The 27,735-nt window shown below is 40.9% G+C and overlaps 1 protein-coding gene across 3 annotated transcripts; it reads left to right on the top strand.

The window, feature by feature from the left end:
- LOC119741694 lies at positions 1-27,269 on the top strand. Of its 3 annotated transcripts, none has more exons than XM_038217549.1 (20): positions 1-46; positions 2,994-3,065; positions 3,868-4,035; positions 4,321-4,481; positions 5,640-5,816; positions 6,605-6,822; positions 8,958-9,040; positions 10,198-10,394; positions 11,712-11,930; positions 13,828-13,938; positions 16,573-16,731; positions 17,250-17,454; positions 18,794-19,025; positions 20,050-20,219; positions 20,590-20,682; positions 21,734-21,867; positions 22,078-22,217; positions 23,649-23,832; positions 24,626-24,778; positions 26,552-27,269. In XM_038217549.1, the coding sequence occupies exons 2-20, from the start codon at positions 3,050-3,052 to the stop codon at positions 26,795-26,797; spliced, it is 3,066 nt and encodes a 1,021-aa protein (XP_038073477.1). In that variant the 5' UTR covers positions 1-46; positions 2,994-3,049; the 3' UTR covers positions 26,798-27,269. The 3 variants fall into 3 exon arrangements, 2 of the variants coding, with proteins under 2 accessions (XP_038073477.1, XP_038073478.1); XM_038217550.1 differs by having other exon boundaries at positions 7-53; positions 2,998-3,065; XR_005272766.1 differs by lacking the exon at positions 23,649-23,832 and having other exon boundaries at positions 26,552-26,688.
- The last annotated feature ends 466 nt before the right edge of the window (positions 27,270-27,735 follow it).

Here is a 27,735-nt window from a genome sequence, read left to right as displayed (position 1 = left end):
CGATCGAGTCAAGGCCTTTCCGGTTCGCGGTCAACTTGCGGACAAAAAAAAAGGTGGTTATTTTTGAATGGTATAAATTTATAACATTAAATTTTATTGACAAGACAGCACTAACCGTACGACATTAATCTCAAAGATCTTGTGGTAGGGTTATAGGAACTGACCATAGCACATTAGCAGCTGGCTTTTAAGTTTTAGTTTTAGCAGACGACACGGACGTGTCAACTGTCATGTCAGACACACAAAGTACAGCATGTACAGCCAGCCTGAGCGGACATAAGTTGATTTTGAGTAAATTGAATATCGTGACTAGTTAACCTGTTAACTGTGGGAGATATTTAGGAAAGAATTTGCAACCTGACGCCACTTTTTTCTTTAAATATCATCTCAATAAGGGTCAGTCATTGCAAAAATGTTGAGAAGACACGGATGTACATGATCTGGGACTGAGAAACATTTCTAATTTTGGAAATACTTTGAAAATTGTCCTGACTCTCCATAGACTTTGTACACATTGAACCGCTGAAGTGGCGTCATTGAACCGCTGAAGTGGTGTCAGGATGCAACATTCTTTCCGTAATTGGCATGGCAGTGAGTTTCTCCAAAAAGGCAAAACAGATTGCAGTATTTTTCTCGGGGGTTACAGGTCATGTACATTCGACTTTGATTTCTCTGGTTATTTTCCAGGTAAGTATCCATGGTATTTTCCATAGTGATTATCAATTGAAAATAGAGCTGTGCATCGGAACCGGGTACCCGAGTACCCGACCGTTAATTTCAGGAACCGGTTCCAGATTATGGAATCGAGTGCCCGTAACCAATTTTGCAAATTACTTTACTTCTCAATCTATGAACAAGAAATGTTTCGAATGTCAGTGGGAAACTTTCAAAATGAAAAACAGGATACATGGAAAATCAAAACCAATTTCACATTTTGTGATGCTTGCGAAAGTTGCAGTTTTCACCACATAGCTAAAGAGCTCACTGTATACACCCTATCAAGCCGTAATTGCCAAACCAATGTGGTAGTATTATCATGCGGACCTTTATGAACAATTGGGGAGTCAGGTTGGCGTAGCGGTACTTTCCTCGCCTTCCACCGCTGTGACCCGGGTTCGAATCCCGCCTGGGCCAATATGTGGATTGGGTTTTCAGTCCCTGCCTGATTCCGTGGGTTTTCCCCAGAATATTCTTCTGGGGTTTTTCTCCCACCTCTAAAACTGTAACTTCTTCTCATTGTCTTCTCTCCACAGGTTTCTTCAGGCTTGCGAGCTACAGTGCCTAGGGCGCTTTTGAGGAATCTTTGGTTTCATTACCAGAAATGATTAATAATAATAATAATAATAATAACAGCAACTTCCCAGATTGGAATTTTTGGGGTGGTTAGGGTTAACGGGTACCCGGGTACCCCGGTACCCATATTTTTTTCAATAGGGTACCCGGTTCCTGTACTACCCGTAAGTCCACAACCCTAATTGAAAAACTTCCCAAAGTCTTCAAAACAACTTTTCCCCACATGTATATTACCACAGTGTGTCTTACAGGCAATTTTTTGAACCACATCAGATTGGGGGTACGCTGTACCCTCGCCCCATAAATGGCTCAAAATACCGGACTTCCTCCATATATATGCAAACCACTCACCAATGCATGCTAAAATCCTGAAAAGTTGCATTTCATGAATTTGAAGTCTAGACGAATTTCCCCCCTTTTTGATATTCGCTATGGAAGCTGCCCCCCTGGTTAATAACGAGGAAAAATTTATTTCTGTGTCTGTCGATGTCTAACGTATCTACATCCTGTATTTGAAATGGTTTATTACCATTGGACCAATAGCAGCCGAAAGCTGAATTGTGGTACAATTTAATAGAAACATCATAAAAGTTGCACACAGGCCCTACTAAAAAACAGAGGACATTAGCAATGTCTTTGATCTTTTAATTTCACCTGGGAAATCAGCCAGGTAAGTAGTTTCCATAGTGAATATGAGGTTAAAAACGAATTTTCAAATTCGGGAAAGAAACACGACTTTTGAGGCTTTTTAGCAAACATTTGTGTGTTGCTTGCAATATGGAGGAAGTCCAGTATTAGAGAGGCGTATGGGGGGGGGGGGGCTATGCTGTATTTTGCATATCGCAGCAAATATTCGGGCCACTAGTGGGCTAGCTAGGCTTGGAGGATCCGTTCTGGGTGTAGACCAGTAACTAGGCCCCAAATTGCCTTGTTGTTTTTCTCTTCATAGTTCATACTCGGAGAGAGTTGTGTGGCTCCTTTTCAGAGTTGATAGATTCGAATTGAAGGGTCCCAGTACTTAGGTATGCACTTGTCTTAATACTTCAGTTAAAATTTGGATTGGACCTGCAAATCGCTGTTGTATTTTGCAATGTAGTGGGGGGGGGGGGATTTTTCAAAAGATGATGGACTTCAGGACTAGTGCTTTCAGAGGTGATAATCTGTGGAGGGAAAAATTACCCAAAAGTCATCAGTCAAACCCCTCCCCCCCCCCCCCCCCCTCCCCTCCCCAAAAAACAAATGTAAAAATTGAGCATCGATCTTGTCGGAAAGATTGTTGTCGATTCGGCCGACACTGGATGTGGATGTGTACAAAATTTATGGGGAGTCTTGAAAGTTTTTGGGTTCATTTATTTGGAAAGAATGTTGCATCTTGAGGCCACTTCAGCGGTTGTGTACAAAGTCTATGGAGAATCAAGAAAAATTTCTAAAGTAAATTTCTAAAGTAGAAAGTATTTTCTAACAAAATTGGAGATGTTTCTCAGTCCCAGATTCATGTCTTTTCGTCATTGTTGCAATGACTGACCTTCATTGGGATGATATATGAAGAAAATACCAGCGTCAGGTTGTAACATTCTTTCCATTTGTTTTGCTTAGTACTGTGCAGTCACATGCTGATGTCTTTAATTAGCTATTCAATCACACATACTGTGAGATTTATTATTGAATCTAGCATTTGTTTCTACATTTTTTCTCTCGACACAGCTTGGTGTGTTTTGCAGATCATTGGTTTCCATGAGGCAATTGTAAGGCCACAATGTCAACTGCACAAGGTGAGTGGGCAATTTATGTCCCAATTAGTCTGAAAATTTGGGACTCTCATACTGTGTGTATGTGAGAGTCCTAAATTGAAATTTTGAAATATGAAATTTTGACTCCTTTGAAATCCAGTGCCTTTTAGTTACCACTTTATGGGTTGAACGTTCACAATGCACACGTAGCCAGTGAGTCAGTATTTCATAGTCCTAAATTCAAACTACACCGGCACAGCTGCATTCTGCGCGACGTCTTGCATTACTTGTGACGCGCGCGCCAATCTCCATGTAAGGAGTTGTTTACGACTTGGGCACTACCATATAATAGCTACAGGGGTGTTTTCAAAAACATGAAGTAAACTTGTTGAAAAAAATCGTTGGAAATTTATAATTTTTGACTTGTTTTGACTTTTGGACCGAAAAGTTTTGAATTTTTTGACCGAAAAGGTATTTATGAATGGTTTCGGCTCGGGTTATTATCAGCATCCAGACTCCAACCGGTCTTAAACAGAGTGTTTAAAACTGGCCAAGCATACATTTATTCCCTTATTTAGTATCAAGCATGGTTTGAAATCATTTTGCCTAGTATGCTGAGACTAGGAGGAATGGGAGACGCTTGAGATGATTGGTGGCAGCAAACATCATATTTTTCAACTTTTGCACATGGTGTCTATTACCTTTAATTAACAGATATCAATTTTACTGTAGCCCGCATTAATTTTGTTATAATTCATGATATTTGTTTATGGGAGCTTTGTTTCTTTATTAACAAATCTCACTTTGACAGTGGGAAACATTTCATACTTTGTTTGTGATAAAGGTGAATTGTTCGTGATTGGCGTGGATGTGGGCGGGACCAACACCGATGCTGTTTGTTTGCAAGGAAGTCATGTCGTTGCCTCCAGTAAGGTGCCAACTACCGAGAACGTCACCGATGGATTGAAGCAGGCGCTGTCCAATGTTATTACCGAGTCAAGGCAGAGCTTGGGTGAGTTGCGACCAGCAGGATTCTCATTCTTGATGTGAAATTGTCAGCTGGAAACGCATCATTGTTGAGTTTGGCCTTATCAAAAAAGATACAATTTTTTTTGGGCTGAAGTTTTTGCACATTAAGAATTTATGTTGCCTTTGTATGCAGCATATTTTGGCTGGTAATTTTCATTTAAAAACAAAAAGAATTATCTTACATAGAGGCCACTAGAGGCCTGCACTTTTTTACCGTGGTTCATTATTGCTGTTTTTGTTTTGGTTTGTTACTGTTTCCAATTTGCAGGTAGAGATGTTCCTGTTAGCCGCATCAACATCGGCACCACGCATTTTGTCAATGCCGTCATCCAGAGGAAGGGCCTGACACCGGTTTCGGTCATGAGGCTTTGTGGCACATCCTCCCGCCTGATGGAACCATTTATTGACTTCCCATTGGATCTCAAGCAGGTTGGAGTCCAAGTACACTAAAGGCTAAAGATCAAACTTAATTAGAAGAGTTTCATTTGCTTTTACTGTAATTTTCAGATATGGATGGATTTGGGGGTTAGTATTTTATAGCGAATATTGTTACACTGACCTGTTTAAAATTTTGTGTTAATAGACGTTGGAAAAATTAAGAAAAAATGCATTTCTTGTAGTTTGGTTCCCTGACCCTACTTCAGACGAAACGGAGCAAGACATCAGGGAATTGTCATGTCAGGGAACCAGACTAGCTGGCTTGCACCTGTTCATGGATGTGTAACCGATTGCAAACAAAATGTGGACTAACTGAACATGCATGGACACATGTATGACGCGTGCAATTGGAACATTCTTTTTTTCAAAACCAAGTTGAAGTTTTGAACTCCTTAAACCTTGTAAGAATACATATTCGTTAGTAACCTTGTGTGAAAAAATGACGTTAATTGCATTTACCGTTTGTCTTTTGTGAACCTTTTTACTGCGGTACCCGATTTACCTTTTTGTCCACGAGGCGACTAAAAATTGCATAAGAGCACAATGTGTCCCCCAGAGCCATTCTTTCCATGAGATCCAGAGCTGAGACATGCGTTGCCTTGCAGGGTTGCCAAGTAGAGGGCAGAGCTGCAATTGTGTGATCAGTGAAGGACACAGTAACTATACTAAAGCCCATAGAAGATTTGCATAAACATGTGAAACAGAAAAATAAAGCTTGAGCTAAGGTTCAGTCAGTTTTAAATCTGTGTTGTCTATATTTCATGACGTCTTTATGGTACCATTTCAGCTCTTATGCAAAAGTCTGATGCCTCGTGGACAAAAACGTAAAAAGGTTCACAAAAGACAAACGGTAAATGCATTTTTTTCTCACGAGGTTACTAAAAAATATGTCATTCATTCAAGGTTTAAAAGGTTCAAAACTTGAACTTGGTTTTAAAAAAAAAATTTGCTCCTTTGCAAATTTTTTTTTCCTCAGCCTGTATGAGATTCATTAGACTTTGTGTAGGCTTTGGAGATTTGAAACTGCAGCCCAATTGTCTCTGGCCTGTATAATCTATATGAGATACAGATTGCAGTATGCATATAGGCTACAGGAAGTTAGACAAGGACTAGTTGCTTTCTCCCTATTAAAATGTCCATTCTATTTAGATTGTGTGTGCCTCGATTCATATGGTGAGTGGTGGGTACCAGTACAACGGGGAAGAGATCACCCCATTGGACGAAGACGAGATCATTGGCTGCATCCAAACCATCCGAGCCAATGGCATCAACAATGTGGTTGTTTGTGGCATCTTTTCTCCAGTGAATCCTGCTCAAGAGTTGAAGGTTTGTCGTTGCCACACATATCCAAGGTTACTGGGATGGTTTTCCATTTCTTCTGCTATGCCAGAAAGCATTTGAATTTCATTCCTTGATTTCTTTCTATTACAAACATACTTAGTATAGACCCGTTATATCTTGGTGATCATTTATCTACGGGCCCAGTTCCTGTAAGGGAACAAAACCCACTTTAAAATTATTTGACCTACCAAACTAGTTGGCGACATTAAGAACATGCAGGTATGTCATACATAAAGGGCAAGGTTTTGAATTTTTGAGGGAAATTTGGGAAAAAATGTTGCAACCTGACTCCACTACAGCGGTTAGGTACAAAGTCTATGGAGAGTCAAGAATATTTCAGAAGTATTTCCTAACAAAATTGGAAATGTTTCTCAGTCCCAGATTCATGTCTTATCATGACTGACCTTCACTGAGATGATATATGGAGAAAAATATCTTGCAACATTTTTCCGAAAATTGGAGGGACAATGACAATGACAAAACCAAAACGCAACACAAAAATAAAAACGGCGATCACCGCACGACGTACCGGTACTGTGAACGCGCAAGGCGTGCTGAACATGCTGAATTACAGGGCACCAACCGTAAACGGCGTAGAAATACCGTAATTTCTACCCAAAGAAACTGTTCAAAACATTACAAAAAAATGTTGTTATATTGAGAGAAGTCTGCTTTAGGTTGAAAAGGTCATGTTTTTTAGTAATAAAAAAACACCCTTGACTCTAATTTGCTCGAAACTTAACACGATTATCTACATCTTTCCTGCCACAAAGGTTGCCGAGCTGTTTAGCGCCCACCACCCGTCGGCCAGTGTCACCCTATCCCACCAGGTGGGCCAACTGAGCCTCCTGGAGCGGGAGAATGCTTCTGTACTCAACGAGTGTCTCAAGCCCTTGTGTGCCCGGACTGTGGCCACGTTTGCCCACACCCTGGCAGAGCTGGGCCTGAATTGCCCGTTCTTCCTGACCCAGAATGACGGCACAGTAATCAGGTAACGTTGCCCTCAGTCTTACAGTTTACAAATATTGACTGCTTCAAGTAGTTTGGTTAAACTACCTCCCAAGGTGATCCATGAAGTGGAACGTACCATATAGCACCCTGTTATGCATATACACACAAACCTCTGGTTGCTACGATGGTTTGTATGTACTACTTTTTGCAGCAGTTGTGTAGTCTTTTTGGCTGTGGCACAGCAAGTAAGTAAAAACAGTGAGTGCCATGTGACTTCCTCTCGGCCAATCGAGATACAGAATCTGTGGGTGAGGTGTTATAAAAATGGAGTTGTTACATCGTGTGCTTGGATACTGTAATTTCATTGGTATAAAATGGCCACGTGTCTGGACAATAAAAATGCATGTCACACACTGAGGGTGATATCGCACTGCGTTCATTGCATGCGTTGCGCACGCTTGTGGAACCTTTTGCGCAGTGAGCAATGCCAAATGCTCAGTTTCATCTCTGGCAGGACCTCAAAACCTTCAGTTATCAAAGGTATAATTATTGTATATAGTTCATAACCAAAAGAGTAGTCAAGCACAAATAGTGATTTGAGTGTTATAATAATAATAAAAAAAAGCTTGAAGTAACTTAATTTTGGCAATACTACTGGTAGATGCTTAAAATCGCTCGAAATGAAAGGAAAAATGCATTAGAAGGAAGCGGTAAACTCACACAATTTTTTTTAGAAATTACAAAAATATTTTATTCTGTTGGCTACAATTTTGCCAAATAATTTTCATGTATGTTAGATACCGTGACATCACAGTGATTTAATTTATTTCTCACGCAGTAAGTTACAACCACTTACCTTTTGTAGTTGTTAATTGACATGACATAACAAAACGATTATTGCCTGCTGTGATGTGGGATTGCCTTTTTTAACCCCCTCGGGGTGCACAGCTTCGCCTCGATCGGGTGCTGTATGCCCCTCAGGTGTTTAAAACATCATATCCCACACCACAGCAGTCAACAATTGTTAATTAGTGACTGGCTAAGCCTTGGAGGCTTGGTCAAATGTTCATTCACATATGCATAGACTGTTGCAGTCTACTGTTTACCTTTTATTTCCCAGGACTGATACGAGGATTTTTTAGAAAACTTTAGAAATCTGTAGAAATCACAAAAGTTCTTTTTGTTTTTGTTTTTTTCCTTTCTAAAAATTTGGTGAACACGGTTTTAGTGTTTGCATTCAGGCTGTGCTTGAGCAGCTGCTTGCAAGCATTGTGCACAACATCATTTTGTTTGTATCACTTTAGCGTGGATTGGAACAAAAGGGTTTCAACTTGGCTTTTTCACTGAATGACATCTGAATGATGATTATTATGAGTGCATCCAAAGATGTCATAAATGCCAGCTGGAAAGAAATTGTCATTAGTGTTTAATGATCTGTTAAATGAAACCAGTAATTGCAGTCACCTCCTGCCGTATTAACCATATAATAATAAAATAGTTTATTAGAAAAACTGTGTGCGTCATGTGCTGAACAACAGGCAGTACTGCCAGTTTTACCGTGTTTTTCCCATGTTTTCCCCTTTGTCAGGCTATTTCCTGATTTCAGGATATTTTGTGTGGATCGTTCCTGTATTTTAAAACAATCCCGTTTGAAATCCGAAATTCCTGAGGTTTTACCGTCAAGTTGTTTTTACTTATAAAGGTTTATATATGTATAGAATAAAAGAAATTGGTATTTTAGGGGTGCGTTTAGGTAAATTTATGCAAACATACCATAGACCTTTTGCTGCTTTGTGGCCCTCGGTGACCCTGAAGCCCTTTGCCGATTGTTTCGTGGATTTTTCATTTTCTCCCAATCTCACCCCTGTCCATAATTAGTATACAGTCCAGGACTCAAGCAAATTGTAGGGGATGTTCCTGAAAGTTCAGGAACTCTTTATTTCTTTCCACCGAGCCTCCTTTCCAAAAGGTGATGAAAGTTGGAAATGGTTGAAATTGGGCGTTTGACCAACAAATAATGCATTCTTTTACTCCAAAACCTCCCCCACTCCACCCCCCCCCCACACCCCCACCCATCCCCACCAATGACTACACGTCTTACAGTCACATAAACTTGTGATGTACAGAGAAACTATAATTCCGATGATAACCTAGATGTTTGCCATTATGTTTCAGTTCTGATCAAGCATTGAAGTTCCCTGTACACACATTCTCTTCAGGACCAACTAACAGTATGCGGGGAGCTGCCAAACTCTCAGGTGGATTTCTTTTTAAAGATATAGTTCATCATTTGTAATTTGTGCATTTTGTTCGTTTGAAGCAACAAAAGTGTTCAAAATCTAATGAAGGATACTGAACAACAAACCTGATGAAGTTTCAGCTCAGCTTCAGCTGTATATTCTGAGAAAAAAACAGCATTCTAGGATCTCAATTTCAAATCAAAGTTGCTGAATCATGTTGAGAATTGGGCCTCAATTCAGCGTCCGAGACACGTTCTCACTGAGCCGATTGCAGCTATACGCGATGTCGCGCACTGATCCAACGAATTATAGCAACTGCGCGCGCGTGTGCGTCGTGCCAATGCTTGCGCGCGCTTTGCCGAATAACAAAACGAACTACTAATTTAAATTTTCCCACGGTGCGTCGAAAGGCCTTCTTTCGTTGATTACTTCAAAATGACAGCTTGCCAGAAAGAATAATTTCACAGGGAGTTTAGTCCCATTACTATCTTTCAACCAAGAATGTTTTTCAACAATAATTACGCCAGTTACTTTTCGGATTGCTGCAAATGATTGACCATAGCTTTAATCAGACACGCCATTTTGGTATTGTGAAAGATTGTGATTTTTTAATGATTTTATCTTCATTAGAGGCATGTAGGATCATTTGCATTTATCCTAAAAGTAACCTGCTTTTGGATTAAAGATTATACTGGTATTAAACACCCCGTGAATTTATTCCGTCTGATTTTCTGTTTATAGAAGAAATAAAATTGTTTAGCTTGTTACCAGCGATCAGTCAATTGACAGATTTTTAAAAATAATGCACGCTATGGACCAAATGGTACATTGTGATCAAAAGGTTGTCCATGTTTTTCACTGTTTTCTTGAAAAGTGTAATATCCACTGAGCTGAAACTTCAGCAGGTTGGTTTGGAACATTCTTCTTTGGAATCTGAGTGGTTTAACAAAGTACATGAAAGCAAATGCCTTTAAAGACACGTATGAACATTAGTAATTACCAGAAAACGCACACATATGGGATCTTTGCTTTTCATGCATTCTGTTCATTTCCAATAATAACACCACTCAAAATCCAAAGAAGAATGTTCAAAACCTCAGTGGATATTACACTTACCGAGAAAACACTGAAAAACCATGCACAACCAATTGATCATGATACTGACTTTTTCCCAGGTGTTGGGGACGGCATCGTTGTGGACATCGGTGGCACTTCCTCCGACGTCGGCTTCCTACAGGGCGGTTTCCCCAAGGAGGCGTCGACCAAAGTCAAAGTGGGAGGAGTCAACACCAACTTCCAGATGCCGGACGTTGTCTGCAAGGGGCTCGGAGGGGGGTCCCTCGTAAGATTCTCTGAGGCAGATGGACAAATTGTGAGTTGTTCAAAGCATTTTAGCGATATGATTGAAAATGTAGAAATGTGGATGCATTCATCTTTAAAACTATTTCTCTTTAATGATGTGCAAACCCGACCCGAAACCGAAACCAACCCGACCCAAAACCGACTTTGGGTCGGGTCAGGTCAGTTTGTCCATCTTTTCAGTCGGGTCGGGTCGGTTTCGGTTTTGCATTTTCATTTTCGGGTCAGGTTGGGTCGGTTTAGCCATCTTTTGAAAAAACCGAAATAAACCGAAATAAACCGAAATAAACCGAAACAGTTGAGACTTGAGAAATTTAGGTGATGCAATATAATTGACAGTCACTGTGTCCGCAGCCCATTGTGATGTGGCCAACGAGCGCACTATCAAGTTCCCACGGTATTAATTTCCCCAGTCGGATCGGGACTGACAGTAAAATAGATACCTTGTAACAGTTTGTTCAATAAGCGGAGTTACTCTCAATCAACCCACTGAGTATGACAGAGCGAGAGACGATGGTTTTGCAAAATAATTCATGCCACGTGGTAAGGGCAGGCACAAAAAAGTGATCACTTTGTCCAAGCCAGGTATTCGGGGTATTTTTCGGGGGGTTTTCGGGTCGGGTCGGTTCGGGTCGGTTTTACCTTATTTTTTGTCAGGTTGCGTTGGGTCGGTTTGAGGGAGTTAAGATCAGTTTTTCGGGTCGGGTCGGTTCGGGTCGGTTTTACCTTATTTTTTGTCGGGTTGCGTTGGGTCGGTTTGAGGGAGTTAAGATCGGTTTTGGTTCAGATTCAATTTATATCTCTAATGTTTCGGGTCGGTTTGGCCTGGTCAACCCGACCCGATGCACATCATTATTTCTCTTATCTTTGGAAGTTTTCATGAAAGTAGTGATGAGAGCTCTTAAAAGTGTCCAGGGGTGAAACGTTACAGTGCACAAGTGATGCATGGAAAGGCATACGGCACTGACGATATTCAAGTGAATGAAATTTGGAAGGAATTACCCTTGTCATAAGGATTTTTTTCCTTTGCATGTTCGCAAATGTATAAAACATTACAAATGATGTAAATTAAGTTCAAACAAAGGGAAACTGACTTTAAATTTTTAATTTCTTTGTTCAAATTTACAATTATTAAGTTTTATTATTCCACACACAAAAATATTTTTGATCACCGAGTACATCGAGGACAGCCCGACTACATTTTCTTTTTTATCAATTTGTTGGATGAACATTAGAAATGGCCTTTTTAATGGGACTTTAAATTATAAACTTTGGCCTGCTTCAACGATTCCTACCGTATGTTGACCGTACCTCTGCTTTTCTCCTCCAGACCTCGCTGACTGTCGGGCCGGACAGCGTCGGCTATCTGCTCAGCAAGGAAGCCAAGATCTTTGGTGGTCAGACATTGACCGCCAGCGATATCGCAGTGGCGGCCGGAATGGCCTCGTTTGGCGACCCTGCCAAGGTCGGCGGCTTGCCCAGTGACCTTGTCCAGAAAGCAGTGGACGAGATACACGATATGCTGGAAGATCTGATCGACCAGGTCAAGGTAGGTCATTAGAGGTCACATTCATGGGGTGATTGTTACGTTTTGTGGCCTAAAGGTAGAAGGAGATGAGCTATTACAGTTTTGACTGATATTGTGTGCAGTTTAACTTGTTGAATGATTACACAGAAAGTTTGAAATTATTACCTTTTCTTGTTTTTCTGTCACAGATAATGAAACACCGACAGTCACAGGTTCCTGAGAAATAAAACTTGAAACTGGAAAAATCAGATGGTACAAAAAAATCAGATCGTACGAAAAAATTGAACGAACGAATTCAAAAATGGCAACATGGTTGTGCCGGGTCCGTTTCTGATAAGGTCCAAGGAGCTTCGGGACCCAACGAGCTGACACCTTGTACTGTTTGACACAATGGCTTATTTTTTCCATTTTTCCATTTTCAAGGTTTAATTCTCAGGAACCGTTGACTTCCAAGGTTTAATTATCAGTCAAAACAGTATAACTGACCTCCTACCTTAGGCCACGAACTTATCAATCACCCCTCGTATATAAGATGCCAGCTTATTACATACAAGTACATGTAATTGATTTAATGTTTACCTTACTGATGCCGACTCCATAATGAAAAATAGTAATAATGACACTGGTATTCACTTAGACTTACCAGGTATTTTGGAAGCTGTTTCTGAGATCGAGACATTCATGATCACAGGCCCGGATCCGGGGGGGGGGGGGGGATAAAAAAAAATACAGCTCTGTCAATTTTTTTTCCCCATAGAAATTCATGAGAAAAAATGCGAAAACTACTTGTACCTATTCATTATGATACCAATAAAGGCCATCCGGTCGGGGTTTATCTCCGGTTTCCTTGGCATGAAACGACTGAGACTATTTCTATTCCCCCTGGACGGGATGCTAGTCCATCACAGGTTACTCCACAGCTAATGCTGGTACCCATTTATACTCCTGGGTGGAGAGAGGCAAGTGAGGGCGAAGTGGCTTGCCTAAGGACACAACATATAACCAGCAGCTGGATTCGAACCCCTGACCTTCTGATCATGAGTCACAAACCCTAACCACTAGGCCACACTCCCCACATATGACACCAAAGTAACAACTTTTAATTTGTGGATTCTATGACTTTTGTAAAAGGTTTCTGATCTGAAGATCAGCCAGTTTGTTATATTGTTACCATGGTTACTCTTCATCTGCGTACGCTTTATTCAAGTTTCTTGATCCATTTTGATTCCTGTTGATTTAACAAAACCACATTGGATAATCTTGTTAAAGGTAGAGTAGATTGTTTGCAGCTATCCAAATTATTGATGAAAAGCTTACTTGGTTTAAAGATAGGAATGGCACTAAACTCCCTGTGAAATGATTCCTTCTGGCATTCTGTCATTTTGAAGAAAACAATAAAAGAAGGCCATTTCCAAAGATGCGTCAAGTGCTCCGGATTATGATTTCGGGCGCAATTCCAAACATGACTTGGCAACTTTGGAATCGAAATCAAGATCCTAGATTATTGTTTTCTTGGAATATGCAGTTCATCAGATTAGTTGTTAAGCACGCGGCTTTAGATTTTTGAGCACTTTTGTCGCTTCAAACGAAAAAAAAAACCAATGTACTAATGACAAATAAGCTAGCCTACCTTTAAAATTATTTTTTACTGCATTCACTTTTCTCCCTTGGATATAGTCAAGTTCATCACAAGTCCCTGCAAGTCCATCACAAGTCCTGCAGTCCCAATTCCAATCACAAGCTATTCAAATAAGCTTTGACAAAGGCATTCCTTTGTTACTGTTCATCCACTGTTATTTGTGACTGGACTTGTGTTGGACTCGTCTACATGCCTACGTTCACCTGGCATTTGAATCCTTTAATAAACACATTCACAATCATCCATGAGAGCTGTATTCTAACTTTTTTGTCTGTACAGTTGAGTGCTGCTGACGTGCCTGTGGTCATCGTTGGTGGGGGGAGTATCTTAGTGGATGAGAAACGAGGACTGAAAGGAACGTCTAAAGTCATCAAGCCACCACATTATCAGGTTGACCTCCAATCCATGTACATTCAATATCGAATATCAAATCTAGTAAATTGTCAAAGAGTTTGAATATTTTTATGCATGTTGGTAGACTTGGCCAAGTCTGGGTTGCGCTCGGTCTGTATCTAAATGTGCCAAAGCGCATACACTGTAAATTGTACACGCCTAACCATAATGCGCCCTCATGCGTCAAATCCAGACCAACATGTTAAAAACGTACATGTACATGTTATTTTTATGTGATGCAGCAACTTGGTCAATCTGCCAAGCGTACGCGCTGGTTTGTTCCACGTTTGTACACAGTCTATGGAAATTAATTCTCGATGTGATTGGCTTCTACAGATTTAGGTAGAAGCCAATCATATCACAGTATTTCAAGTAATTAGCGTTTTTATTCTTAAAAATGCGCGCAGGTTGTTTTGATATTATTCCTTACACGCAATCAGCGTTGTCTGCGTATTCGCGCAGCCAAAAGTTCGCGGAGAACGCACACGCATCCCATGGTGAGGAGTAGAAACAGATACACGCACGTGTACGTTCGAATGCTTTGAAACGGCTCAGGGTACACACAACACGCAGCGGAATCAATGAATCTCAACATCTTTTACAGGTTAACCACAATAAAAATTCCCTTTTGTTTTGAATAACATTTGAATGTCGTGTTCTTAATAAATTCAATCCAAGAGCAGCTGATCTATGCATTATCATCCAAATATAATGTGTTTGAAATCTATAAATTAAGATCACGTTTTTAAAACTTTTGCAGTTTGTTATCCAGCCTTCCATACCTACTGAAAATAATAAATGAGTCTTCAAACATTGGCTACTTTGATTGGTCAAGCAATGTTGCTGCATATGCATATAGATGGTGTTGCATATGCATTGATGAATACAGGCGCGTGCACGCGAGGGGGGGGGTGCTGATGGCAGATTGATCAAGTCGGAATTGCTAACTTTTGCACCACATGTATGCACATGCTCTGAAATACATGCACACACATGTACGTGTAATACGCGTGTTGTACAATGTACATACAGTGTGTGCGCATTGTTATCCGGCACTGAAGTGGAACGCCCGCTGAAGTGTACCTTGTCGCGCTTCTGGAAAGACGTAAACTAAGTGATTTGTGCGATTTGTTTTTTTAAGATACCGACTGAAAGCAATTCCGACTTGAGTCAAGTCTAGCATGTTGGCTGTTTCATAGCTTGTATTGAAACTAAAATAAAATAAAATGGGGGGGGGGTTATATGTCATTGATGTGTTTGAGGCAGTGAAATTGTAAATAGCCAGGCTGTATAACATGAAATACACTTTCCAAGCAAAGGCTTGATTGTGGAGAAATTCTGTTTCAAATGAGGACACCTCTTTCAAAAGTCTATGATAATTTCTGGGATTTCTCAGTTGTTTGTTTGATGGGTTTTTCAAGTTGACTGCCGGCCGATGGTCCAGCTGGACAGTATCTGGCTAAAACAAAATAAACAGTGACTTTTGATAACTCCCATCAAACTTGAGGTTTTGACCGCATTGTCCTAGTGGAACAATGGAGGCCTCACGTCAAGAGCAATATAAGCAAATCAGTGGAGATGTAAAAGAATGGACCTACAGGACTGGATAGCTCATGTAAAATTTGATGTTAAAATGGATAGTGTCCAATCTTAGGTACCATTTTGGGCTCCGTGCACAAATACCCCCTCAACGGTAAGAACAGGAGAGTTTGAGGAGGCCACTGGGAGGAACAGTTGAATGCATTGTCGTTGATGCCTGATGCTCACGTGAAGACGCTATGGCTTTGTGCACATTCAGAATAAAATGAGTACTTTGAACTTCATGCTATACGCCCATGTACAGGGTGCTTCAATAAAAAGGAAACCCAACTTTGAAGAACCAGTATGGACAGACTAAATGTTTACTGGCTATAAACCTGGTATCATCTGATAGCGTAATCTCTATGCTTTTCAATGATACCTTGTTTACATTTCCAGGGTCATGCATCGCTGAGCGCCACTGTCATGAGATTTTGATGCAAAATTGCAGTTGGTTCACTTTCATATCGAACTCAATAGGCATGGTGTGCATGAGAATAAGTATTCAAGAAGAAGACACGAGTGCATGAAAAGAAGCCAAAAAAACAATTCGGGTTGGTTTCAAAACTTGATTTTATTGTTTGTCGTGAATTTCTTGTTTCGACCAAGCCATGTTCAAAACAATGTGCCGTTTTCCCGAGGATTAACATTCAAGCCATTTCACAGACAGTTTCATAACAATAGGCACACCGTGCCCAGTGGTTTTTTTTTTATGAAAGTGACCCAACTGCGTTTTTGCATCCAGTTTTCAAGACAATGATGCTCAGTGATGCATGACTCGGAAAACCTAAACATAGCATCATTGAATAGCATAGAGATTACGCTTTCAGATGATACCAGTTTTATAGCCAGTAAACATATCGTCTGTCCATACTCATTCTTTGAAGTTGGGTTTCCTTTTTTTAAACACCCTGTATAGTGTGAAGCACGCAGTGTGCCCCACTCACGAGGCTCTTAAAGCACTCACTCTTGTATACAGGTGGAGCCCTTGGCCGCTGGGCATTTGTGTTGGTAACACACGTCATCTTCACTGGTTCATTCTGAAACCATTAGGTAGCGAATGCAATTGGGGCAGCCTTGAGCCAAGTCAGCGGTGTGTGGGACACTGTGGTCAGCCTGGACCGAATGACCAGGGAGGAGGCTGTACAGGAAATTAAGCAACAGGCCAAGCAGATTGCCGTTGAGCGTGGTGCTCAGCCAGACAGTGTACAAGTGAGTTAAGTGCAGTTTGGAACCTAGTCTGTTACTCAAGTCTGCATTTGTTTTTTCTCAATTTTGTCTTTATCTATTCTGCACAGCCTACAAGTGCGAAAAAGTGGTCAGTCTCGTTTTGAAGGATTTTTTCCATAGCTGAACCTGGGTTTTAGGAATTGAACTAAATAAGTTTCGTCACAAAGGAATACTGTAAAAGCAAACACCGTTTTCGATCATCTCAGTGGAATTTGACTGAAGCAAATGACAACCATGTTCAACTTTTTTGGAATCTTTTTGTAAATTCATAATCAAAAACAACCGTCATGTGGCCAGATAATCATTACCGTGGTATAAATGGTTTAACAAAATTATAGATAGCAAACGGAACGCACCACAATTGCTGAAATGCAAAACTTTCCACATTTTCACAAGAGGACCAACCTGTTCCTTTGTCACGTTAATAATCTTGAAAATTGTGTAGGAACCAATCCTCAGTTTTAATAATGCAGTAAAATAAATTGCATCTGATCTGGCAGATCACAGAGGTGACGATTGTACCCCTTGCCTACATCACCAACAATGCCACGCGCATCAAGGTCAAAGCTGTGGGGGATCTGACCGTGAAGGATCCAACCGTGAGGGCTCAAGCATCAGCGGGAATAGCATCTCATGAGATGGTAGAAGATCACAAGCCTATCAGTGATTCCCATACCGACAAGCCTGAAGCTAGGACTAGCCAAGGTAAAGGGGGTAGAGGAAAGGGGCCTAATAGGCTTTGTTCACGAGTCAGCCATACTAATTTGAAAGCGAAGTAAAATCTTTGTTTTTGGAACTTGCGAACAGAAATGAAAGCAATGAAAAGAAGTTAATTACTAATTAAAACCAGTCTGCTCTTTTGAATAATTTAAAATTTGTGACTAAACACAAAGACTTGCAAATCACTTGTGATTGCCTTGTGATTGAGTTGCGATTGGCTTGCGATTGACTTGCGATGACTTGTGATTGACGTGTGATTGACTTGTGATTGACTTGTGATTGACTTGTGATTGAATTGTGATTGAATTGTGATTGAATTGTGATTGAATTGTGATTGACTTGTGATTGACTTGTGATTGAATTGTGTTTGAATTGTGATTGAATTGCGATTGACTTGGGATTGCCTTGGGATTGACTTGTGATTGACTTGTGATTGACTTGGGATTGCCTTGGGATTGACTTGCGATTGACTTGTGATTGACTTGTGATGACTTGTGGTTGACTTAATTGTGATCTACCATGAAGTCTGAGTCTAGTCTTCCAGCCATATATGTCATTCCTCCAACATTCTCCTAGTCAGAAAGCCATTCCATGAGATACATTGGGAGTCTTACATCATTGAGAAACCGTATTCTCAACAAATTTGCACTTTCAGAAACCACGAAGCTACCAGCCCCACCACCATCGGAACAGCCATACTAATTTGAAAGCGAAGTAAAATCTTTGTTTTTGGAACTTGCGAACAGAAATGAAAGCAATGAAAAGAAGTTAATTACTAATTAAAACCAGTCTGCTCTTTTGAATAATTTAAAATTTGTGACTAAACACAAAGACTTGCAAATCACTTGTGATTGCCTTGTGATTGAGTTGCGATTGGCTTGTGATTGAGTTGCGATTGGCTTGCGATTGACTTGCGATGACTTGTGATTGACGTGTGATTGACTTGTGATTGACTTGTGATTGACTTGTGATTGAATTGTGATTGAATTGTGATTGAATTGTGATTGAATTGTGATTGACTTGTGATTGACTTGTGATTGAATTGTGTTTGAATTGTGATTGAATTGCGATTGACTTGGGATTGCCTTGGGATTGACTTGTGATTGACTTGGGATTGCCTTGGGATTGACTTGCGATTGACTTGTGATTGACTTGTGATGACTTGTGGTTGACTTAATTGTGATCTACCATGAAGTCTGAGTCTAGTCTTCCAGCCATATATGTCATTCCTCCAACATTCTCCTAGTCAGAAAGCCATTCCATGAGATACATTGGGAGTCATACATCATTGAGAAACCGTTTTCTCACAAATTTGCACTTTCAGAAACCACGAACCTGCCAGCCCCACCACCATCGGAACCCACCCTTGCCTTGCCAGACCACCAGGTGGACCCGGCCACCGGTGAATGGATCCTATCAGAGTTTGACGTGGAGTGTATCGCCATAGGGGCTGGTATCTTAGGCTGCGGGGGAGGGGGAAGCCCCCATCTAGGTCTGCTCATCGCCCGTAAAGTACTGCAGGAGGGAAAAAAGATAAGAGTCATTGCTCCAGAGAGGTAGACAAACTTGAAAAAAACCCTCAAAGTTATTTAATGACGGTTGGTGCAGTAAAAAGGAATTTCATATCCTCTTTTTTAGACTTGAAAACAAGTCGGTAATTGGCCGGGTTTAATTCACCTACACCGCCGGGTACCACTGACGTATACGCTGCATACTGTCGATTGCGGGTATCGCACATGCGGGAGCGTTTCCTGCATCCTCGGCCCCAAAATGCGTGTGCGTCGACTTGAATAGTCTGTACCTCGGATTTGTACAAAAGAATGAGGTTTGCTACCAAAATTTGATGGAGCACCCTGATTGGCTAAGAATCAGGAAGATATGAATATTTATATTACACCTGGCAGTTACTAGTCTCAGTGCACGTGTATGTACACGTGACATATGGTGAATGCACGCAACACAGCCTGGAGCGAATCAATTGCTTGAAGGGTCGAAAGCTAATTCCTGGGTGTTTGTTTATTCCATCATATTATATTCTTATTCGGAAAAACAAGATTTTGACATTATGTTTCCAATTTACCACTGAGTGTTTACTTTAATGAAAATTGTTCGAATACAGGGAAACAAATAGAAACAAGCATGCATTGACCGAGTGAAAGATATGCCCACTCTAAGAATGGATGCTTCCACAGGAATACGGATGGGCATCATTGGCCCTCTCCATGGAAACGTAGTGCGTATGCGTTTCACTGTGCGCATAAATTAATAACCGTCCAAATTTATATTAGTCAAGTTGTTAGACATGTCGAAGCCAGGAATTAATGTAAACAGGATACAAAGTGAGGGGCCCAGACAGACAATACACGACTGTCTGTATAATGACTTGTTTAAAAGTCTACCTCTCATTTAAGAGCAAAACAGTTCTTTAGTATTGACACTCTTCCCTAGTTTGACTGTTCAGGAGTTATTGCTTGTGCACACTGATTATACATGTATGTCATGATTGAACATGTACGTCTTCTGGTTTGTAGCACTGTGCATTTGTGCCTCATGTTTTTACTTTTTCCTTCCTGTTTGCAGACTAGGACTTACCCCCGAACTGACCGGACTAGTGGTTCCAATCGCCTTCATGGGAGCTCCGGGGGTATTCATTGAGAAACTACAGGCTGGTTTTGAGTCCACCCGGGCAATAGAATGCATACAGCAGGTGGCACAGGCTGCATTTGGAGACAGGATACCAGACAACATAGGTCAGACCATAGATTTGCCGTTATACAGTGTGCCAAGTTCGTGTCTGCTGGGACCGATTTCGTGGCTCTGCTCAACAGTTAGCAGAGCAATTTTGCTGAGTAAAAGCAGAAACGTTTGCTAACGGTGTGGACATGCTAACAGTTTCACAGCATGGAGATTCTATTGTTATGAAACTGCCAAACATGGAGCACAGACAGATCTCATTAAAGAGATGGAGTACATTTATTACTGTGATACATTCCATTATTGCATTTGCTCATTGCTAACTGATTTCTCCCACGCTAGATGTATATATTGGGTACATAAATCTGTTGTGAATGAGTATTATTCGTGTAATCTGGATGATTGTTTCGTTTACGTGATCCCCAGATGGTGTTCAAGTGAAGAGAGACAACGGTGTGGTTTATGTTGATGACTTTCCAAAGGTGGGGAGTGGTTCGACTCCCCCCTCACCCCCGGCAGGTATGTTTGCCCGTGGCTGTTATGCCAATGAGTAAAGGTTGCTGGCATATACAGGGTGACCCCCCCCCCCCCCCCCCCCCCCCCCCCCCCCCCCCCCCCCGAAATGCAACCCTGAAATATTTGCTGTATTGCAAAAACGTGATCTGTGAATATGTTTTTTTGGATATCAGATTAAAGCTGAGAGCTTTTTCTTTCAAAAACTGAGAAAAAAAATCATGACAACAGCACATCAGTTTGCTGAGAAAAAGCCAATTATATAAGAAATGAATTTTCATCCTTTCCAATGGTGCTTCAAACAGTGAAACATGTTACTGTATTAAAGCCCACTGTGCAATTGTCTATCATTTGTGCAATTTCTTTGATATTTTGACATATTTATGATGCTGAAAAGGTTTAAAATGGGACTAAAAAGGATAAAATACCTGTTCAGGTGGAAAATAAAAGGTATTTCCATCAAGTTTATTGTACTCTTGTCATATTATATTAAAGATAGTGATGGCCCTAAACTCTCTGTGAAATTATTCTTTCTGGCATGCAGTCATTTTGAAGAAAACAATAAAATAAGGCCATTTCCAAAGATGCGTCAAGTAAAGCATTGTTGGAGATTTCCATTAGTAGTTGGTTTGTAATGAGGCGAATCCGTGCTTAGATGCAGGCAAGCGTTGACTTGACGCACACGTGTGCGCAGTTGCTAATGTTGGTCGGTTCAGTGTGTGACATCGCGTAGCTGCAATCGGCTGAATGAGTACGTTTCCCGGACGCTGATTTCATGCGTAACTTTCAAAACATGACTCGGCAACTTTTGAATTGAAACTGATATCCTAGAATATTGTTTTCACGGAATATACAGCATTCACAGAGCTTAAATGTCATCAGCTTAGTTGTTAAGCACCCATCTTTAGATTAAGTTTGAGCACAAATGACAAATGATCTACCCTATTTTTAAGATCTACAAAACCCCCTTGGATCTTCCCAACAGCAACACTTGATCGGGCATACGTAAGTAAACTGGAAGGTATGATTGATTTACAGCTCTTTATATGTCTCATAGGCTGTAAGGTGGTTGCCTTAATGAGTGCTGAAATAGGGGGCACTAATGCCATGGAGCCCTTAGCAACAGCGGCCATGTTGGATTTACCCGTCGTTGACTGTGATGGAATGGGCCGGGCCTTCCCAGAACTTCAGGTAATCGTAACAGATGTGACTAAAGCGTTTGTGCTTAAACAATTTTTATGTACTGGAAGAAAAAAAGCTGAGTTTTGTAATAAATATACATACTCCACGAGTGTGATTATTTTCTGCAGTAGCTGGCCCATGCCATTACTTGGGGGGGGGGGGGGGGGGCTTGAGTAGGTTACTTAATTATATGCCATTTGTTGTGTCTCTTCCTCGTAGATGATTATTCATTCCATTTATGGTCATCCATTGTGCCCGAGTGGCTTAGTTGACGACAAGGGTCGTAGAGCGGTGACGTTTTCAGCCGAGAGCAACAAGCACTTGGAAAACCACTTCAGGGCCGTTGCAGCTGATATGGGGTATGACCCCAACATGCTCTGTATTCCTTATCCACTCCTCCATTCTGCTATTGTTCAGATTGCATTCATGATTGTCTGTTGGTCTGCCTATCTTTGTTTCTGTTTCTACTTTTTTTTTATTTTATTTGTTTTATTTCTTTCTGGTAATGAAAGCCAGGGGTTCAAAAGCATCTTAGGCACTGTAGTTTGCAAGCCTGAAGAAACCTGTGGAGAGAAGACAATGAGAAGAAAAGACAGTTTTAGAAGTGGGAGGAAAACCCCAGAAGAATATTCTTGGTAAAACCCACAGAATCACCCAATCCACATGTGGTCCGGGCAGGAATCGAACCTGGGCCGTAGCGGAGGAAGGTTAGGAAAGTAACCACTGTGCCAACCTGACTCCCAAAAGTAAGAGGGCCTAAGGTTTTGATCCTGTATGTAGCAGAACTATATATTGGGTTTTGCCCGCCGCCGACATATTTTCATAAACATTGCATAGCTGCCAACTAGTACGATTTTTTCGTAATTATTACGAATTGTTTGTTAAATTACGAAAATACGATTTGCCACTAAAACATTACGAATTTCCCATTTTCTACCTAACAAAAAAAAATGTAAAGTATCGTTTTTGACCAAAAACTTCTGGCGAAATGTCGCGGTAATGGATGGACTGGTGATAAGTCTAATAAGAATGCAGTCAAGCACCTGATAGACATCAATGCAGTGTGCGCAGTGGAGTACTTGAGGACCAGACTAAATATATTTTTCAATGGTGTGTCATTTGTGTGCATCTCGTGGATGTGTGGTTGTGTGTACTGTATGTGAGTACTTTTCAGTGACGATCGTGAGCACATTTAGTCGCTTATTGCCGGGATGAGACCCATCAGTGCGAGATTTTAATCATGGAATTTAATAAGAGTATGGTTGGAATAATTGGTAATAGAGTTTGAGTTTGTCACAACGGACAGAAAAGATAAATCAGCATGCGTTTGCAAGGTATGTTGGCGGGATATTTCTATTGCATACGGTGGCCATAGATCATTGTGTGTAAAAACATGATACGAACTCGAAACTCAACATCAATAGCATGCATCTCCAAAAAAATATGCGCACATGTTATTGATGTTATTATTTATTTGACTTCAACAAACAAATACAGACATTAAAACGAAATTAATTTTTTTTTTTTTTTTTTTTTTTTTTTATTTTTTTTCTTTTTTAAATTATCTTTTTTTTTTAGCCTACAGTACATTATTATTCACAACAAGAAGGGTATGCACATGTATGTGTACATGTAAACCATGTACCTGTTCTCGATGTTGGTAAAGCTTTTGATAAAACGAGCAGTTGAAAATGACCGCGCGGGTTGGTTACTAATTGGGATTTTGAAATGTTGGCAGCTATGACATTGTATTCTCCTGACGATTTCTTGACTATCTCCATTTCTCTCAGCTGCCAAGGCGCCCTTGCCATCGCCCCACTCAGCCCAGAGATTGTCAAGAAGCACACTATTCACTACTCAGTCAGCCGAGCCTGTCAGCTCGGCCGTGCTGTCTTGCAGGCCAAGAGAGACAAGTCATCACCCATTGAGGTCATCCTGAAGCATGAGAATGGCAAGTTGCTGATCACTGGCAAGGTCAGTGCTTAAAAGAAAAGAAGCAAATATTATGAAATAAATTATACAGGGAAACTGACTAGGTGCATAAATAATAAATCTACAGTTGAACAACAAAATAGACTAGATTTGTTGCCGAGATTTGCAAAATTGCTTATGTTGCTCGCATGATGCTTGACTTTGGCTGAGATCCCTGTCTAAATAGCATATATGGAGTTTGTGATCTGATAAGTACCCTTGATCATAGGCAGTGACAAACTGGGGAATGACCAACATAGGGCTGGATAGCTCAGTCGAGAGTAGCATTGGCATGGTTTTCCCAGATCGACTCAGGTAAAGGCAGACAGGTTAGCCGTGACAGCCGGGCTAATCAAACGCTCAATCCAACGGCCATCACAGTCCTCATGTGATGTCTGTAGCCGCGGCCGTAGCCACTGACAAAATGCCCGTTTCGTGCTGGGTTTTAGTTTGAGATTTACTGCTTTTCAGGCAATGGCATAACTCAAACAAGTTGGGCTGGAATTAGAGCCTCTAAAGTCGCAATGAACTTAATAATTAATGGCCTTCAATAAAGTTGATTTTTGGTCAAATTGATGTTTCCGCTGTCCGGCATGTGACGTATTTCCACCACTGACTCTGCTCCACGATCATGGTCTGTGGTGGCTGACCCGGGTGAGCCCTGAGAATGACGTCAGAGCGACACGGGGCTAACTCGAGTCAATCCCGGTGAGCTACTCAAACGCACCCATAGAGCCCTTGACATGAATCCCTCTCCAGTCATTTTCACACTTTGTTTTGTTCTTGTCCACAAAAGATCTGTGATTTGTCGAGAGTCATCACAGGTGGTTTCGCCCGTGGGAAGCTGATAGTGGAAGGAACAGGGCCAGAGTACAACGGCCAAGAGCTGGAGATTGAGTTTCAGAACGAGAACCTGGTGGCAAGACGCATCAGCAAGGACCACAGCGAGGTTGGTGGCGTTGTTGTAGTCGAGTACATTCCATGAGTATGAGTATGAGTACTCTGTTAAGAGTACGAGTAAAAGGCAATTTTTTTCCCCATGAGTACAAGTATGAGTATGAGTACCTAAAAATGTAAGAGTACGGTAGGCACATACTGAAATTTGTATCCTTGTGGAGACATTTCTTTGTTCTCGTGTACTAAAGTTTTTGAGTTTGAAAGTACAGTTTCAAAATGCTCTTATTTTAACCAGAATTAATTCCCTTGGCTGAAATTCGGACTTAATATCCCTTTTCTAAAACTCTACTATTTGTGACGGATCAACATACCTTGGAAATCCCTAGTTTTTGAGTAAAATCCATATATCTATTTCGTGAAAACCTTGTGGAGACGTATTCATCTATAGAAATTGCCCTGTGGAGACGTATACAATCTTTTGTTCCCTATTGTGTGCATGTCTCCAGAGGGCACGGTGTATCAGATCGAGTCTGAGTACAAGTACGTGTACTAATTTCCACGAGTAGGAGCATATGTCAATGTGTCACATGATCCCAAGGGCTTTTTGCTGTCAAACTAGATAAACAAATGCAGAAGCCTCCCAAACAGTAGAAAACTGCTGCTTTACTTAAATTGTTGGGAGAGAACATGTGTAAGAGTACGAGTACTCAGTCATGAGTCTGAGCATGGGTAATTTTTTTTCTTGTGAGTATGAGTATGAATACAAGTACATTCTCATGAGTACGAGTACCAAAAAATGTACTCAAGATCGAGTACGAGTACAACTGCCACTTTTGGGTGGTACAACATAGCACTGAAGTAAGAGTAGCACTAGAATCAACCACAAGTCGATCACAAGGAAAATACTAAGCCATTCACAAGTCCATCACAAGACAACTAAGATCAGGTCACAAGGTACAGTAGGGCAGAAACGGAATGTCTTTGTCATGTCCTTGCAACTCAGCACCTAGCATGAGACAGTGGACGAGGTGTGAATGATCTGTGGTTGGCTTGCTGTGAACTCATGAGGACTTGGCTATACCTCTGGATCTAGGCAGAAGAAATAACACAGAGGAAAAAGAAAACAGAGTTGTGTAATATTTCCAGATTTGTTAAAATTGGTTAAGCAGTTTGGTAAGCAAATTGGTTAAGCAGTTTTTTGGGCGCCATCTTAAAAAGAGAGTGTATGACACGTACACACGCTGGTTCCAAGTCGTTTGCACACATGTATTATACTAACTGGCTGGCGCCCGGCGGTTACATCAATGTCAGAATTACTTGGCTACGGCTTGATATTACACACATGTCTATGGTAGCGGCTGCAGCCACATCCCATAGACTCATGTGCAATTTCAAGCCGTAGGCGATAATTCGGACACGGCTTATATATCTAACCGATTTTTCAGCGTTACGGTTCATAAAATCACGGTATTTAATTGACAATGTAAACGATTTTGAGGAAATTCGTAATAAAGGGCAATAAATTTGTAATTCGGAATACAGCTTGTATTTTCGTTATGATTCCACCAAATTCAGATAGGTTTGCAGGTATGCACTTGTACTACATTGTATTACATTGTATTTATTCACTGAAGAATCAGTAAAACCATAGAGTGCTGGGGCGGTTTCGCATGCTACGGTGAGTAACAGGCAGGGTGGTTTTTGGCGCTACAGTGACTAAAAGGTTAAGTTTTGAAAAATCGAGCACCAAGGCAATTTTTGTTTATTTTTTCAACATTTTCCAAACGATTTGTCCAGGTCTTTGACTCCTTCAATTTTGTTCCAGGTCGTAGCGACGACCCCTGACCTCATCAGTATCGTGGACGCCGACCTGGGTCATCCGATCAGCACGGAGGAGCTTCGTTACGGTCTGCGCGTTGCAGTCTTGGTGCTGGCCTCGCCGCCATTGCTACGCAGCCAGAGGGCGCTGTCTGTGGTTGGCCCACGCGCCTTTGGCTACGATCTTGAGTTTACGCCCAGAGCTGACATGGCCGAGTATGTTCTGAACGCTCCGATACCACCACTTCCCTGAAAGTATCAACCAAAGTGGGAGACGTTTCCCACAGTGGCTGCATTTTTTAAGCAACAAAGACACTTTGACAGATAATAGTTGAACTTTTGCAAGGTGAAGTCTTGAGCAAGAAATCTCAATTGTGAGTTTGTGACAGTTCTTTTCAGAATCTTACAAACTCACAAAAGTGATTTTTGTCACTTGGTGAAACCGCAAACATACTCTTTTTGTACACTTTAACAGAACCGTATGATGAGAAGAAACAGCAGCAAATAATTATACTACTGAACTTCACGCTAAAGTACATCTTCAGCTGTTAAAACAAAATCTGCAATATGTTTTTTTAAATTTTTTTTTAGGTCTCTTATGTTTTACTGTTTTAAATATATATATTTTTATGGATACTATATGTAACGTTTTACTGATTGCACATAGGAGATCATATCTCATGTAATTTTTTACGTGACTAATAAAACGAATCTTGAATCTTGAATGTCTTATTCAATGACACATGAAAGTCATTTTTGTGCTATGCGAATTCCTCTCAGATTTGCTTGCACACACGTACTATTGCGCACATTACATGTACATGTACGTTTTTCACTTGGTTTCTTGTGTTGTCCGCACAGTGCTATGTACACCTGAACGGAGACTGTTTCAGAAATGTCAATTCAAAAGTGTAACAGTGCCCAAATGACAAAATGAGAGACTGTAAACATGTGGACTATTGTGCTAAGAGTCAGTTGGCACATATGGAATTTTGGTTCACTCACACTGAATTACGAAGCAGAATTTCTCCTGTGTAATGTACTCCGACTCTTCAAAGTAGAGTTTTTTTGTAAGGGAATATATATGTGCTTGACCGGTATTAAACAAGTACTTTAAAACCAGCTTGGTACCTGGACCCTGATAATGGCCCTTGCCCAGCCAGGCATGCAACTTTTCCTCGGCTCCGCTGA

Source organism: Patiria miniata, unplaced genomic scaffold (genome assembly GCF_015706575.1).
Source record: "Patiria miniata isolate m_02_andy unplaced genomic scaffold, ASM1570657v1 HiC_scaffold_5, whole genome shotgun sequence".
Taxonomy (NCBI): domain Eukaryota; kingdom Metazoa; phylum Echinodermata; class Asteroidea; order Valvatida; family Asterinidae; genus Patiria; species Patiria miniata.
The sequence above is the reverse complement of the archived record's forward strand: the minus strand, read 5'-3'. Positions and strand labels throughout refer to the sequence as shown.

Bases quoted from the DNA above. Each gene is read 5' to 3' on its own strand.
- LOC119741694 (XM_038217549.1), top strand. The intron at 5,817-6,604 runs GTTTGTCGTTGC...CCTGCCACAAAG, and splicing joins ATCCTGCTCAAGAGTTGAAG to GTTGCCGAGCTGTTTAGCGC. The intron at 23,833-24,625 runs GTCAGTGCTTAA...TGTCCACAAAAG, and splicing joins AGTTGCTGATCACTGGCAAG to ATCTGTGATTTGTCGAGAGT.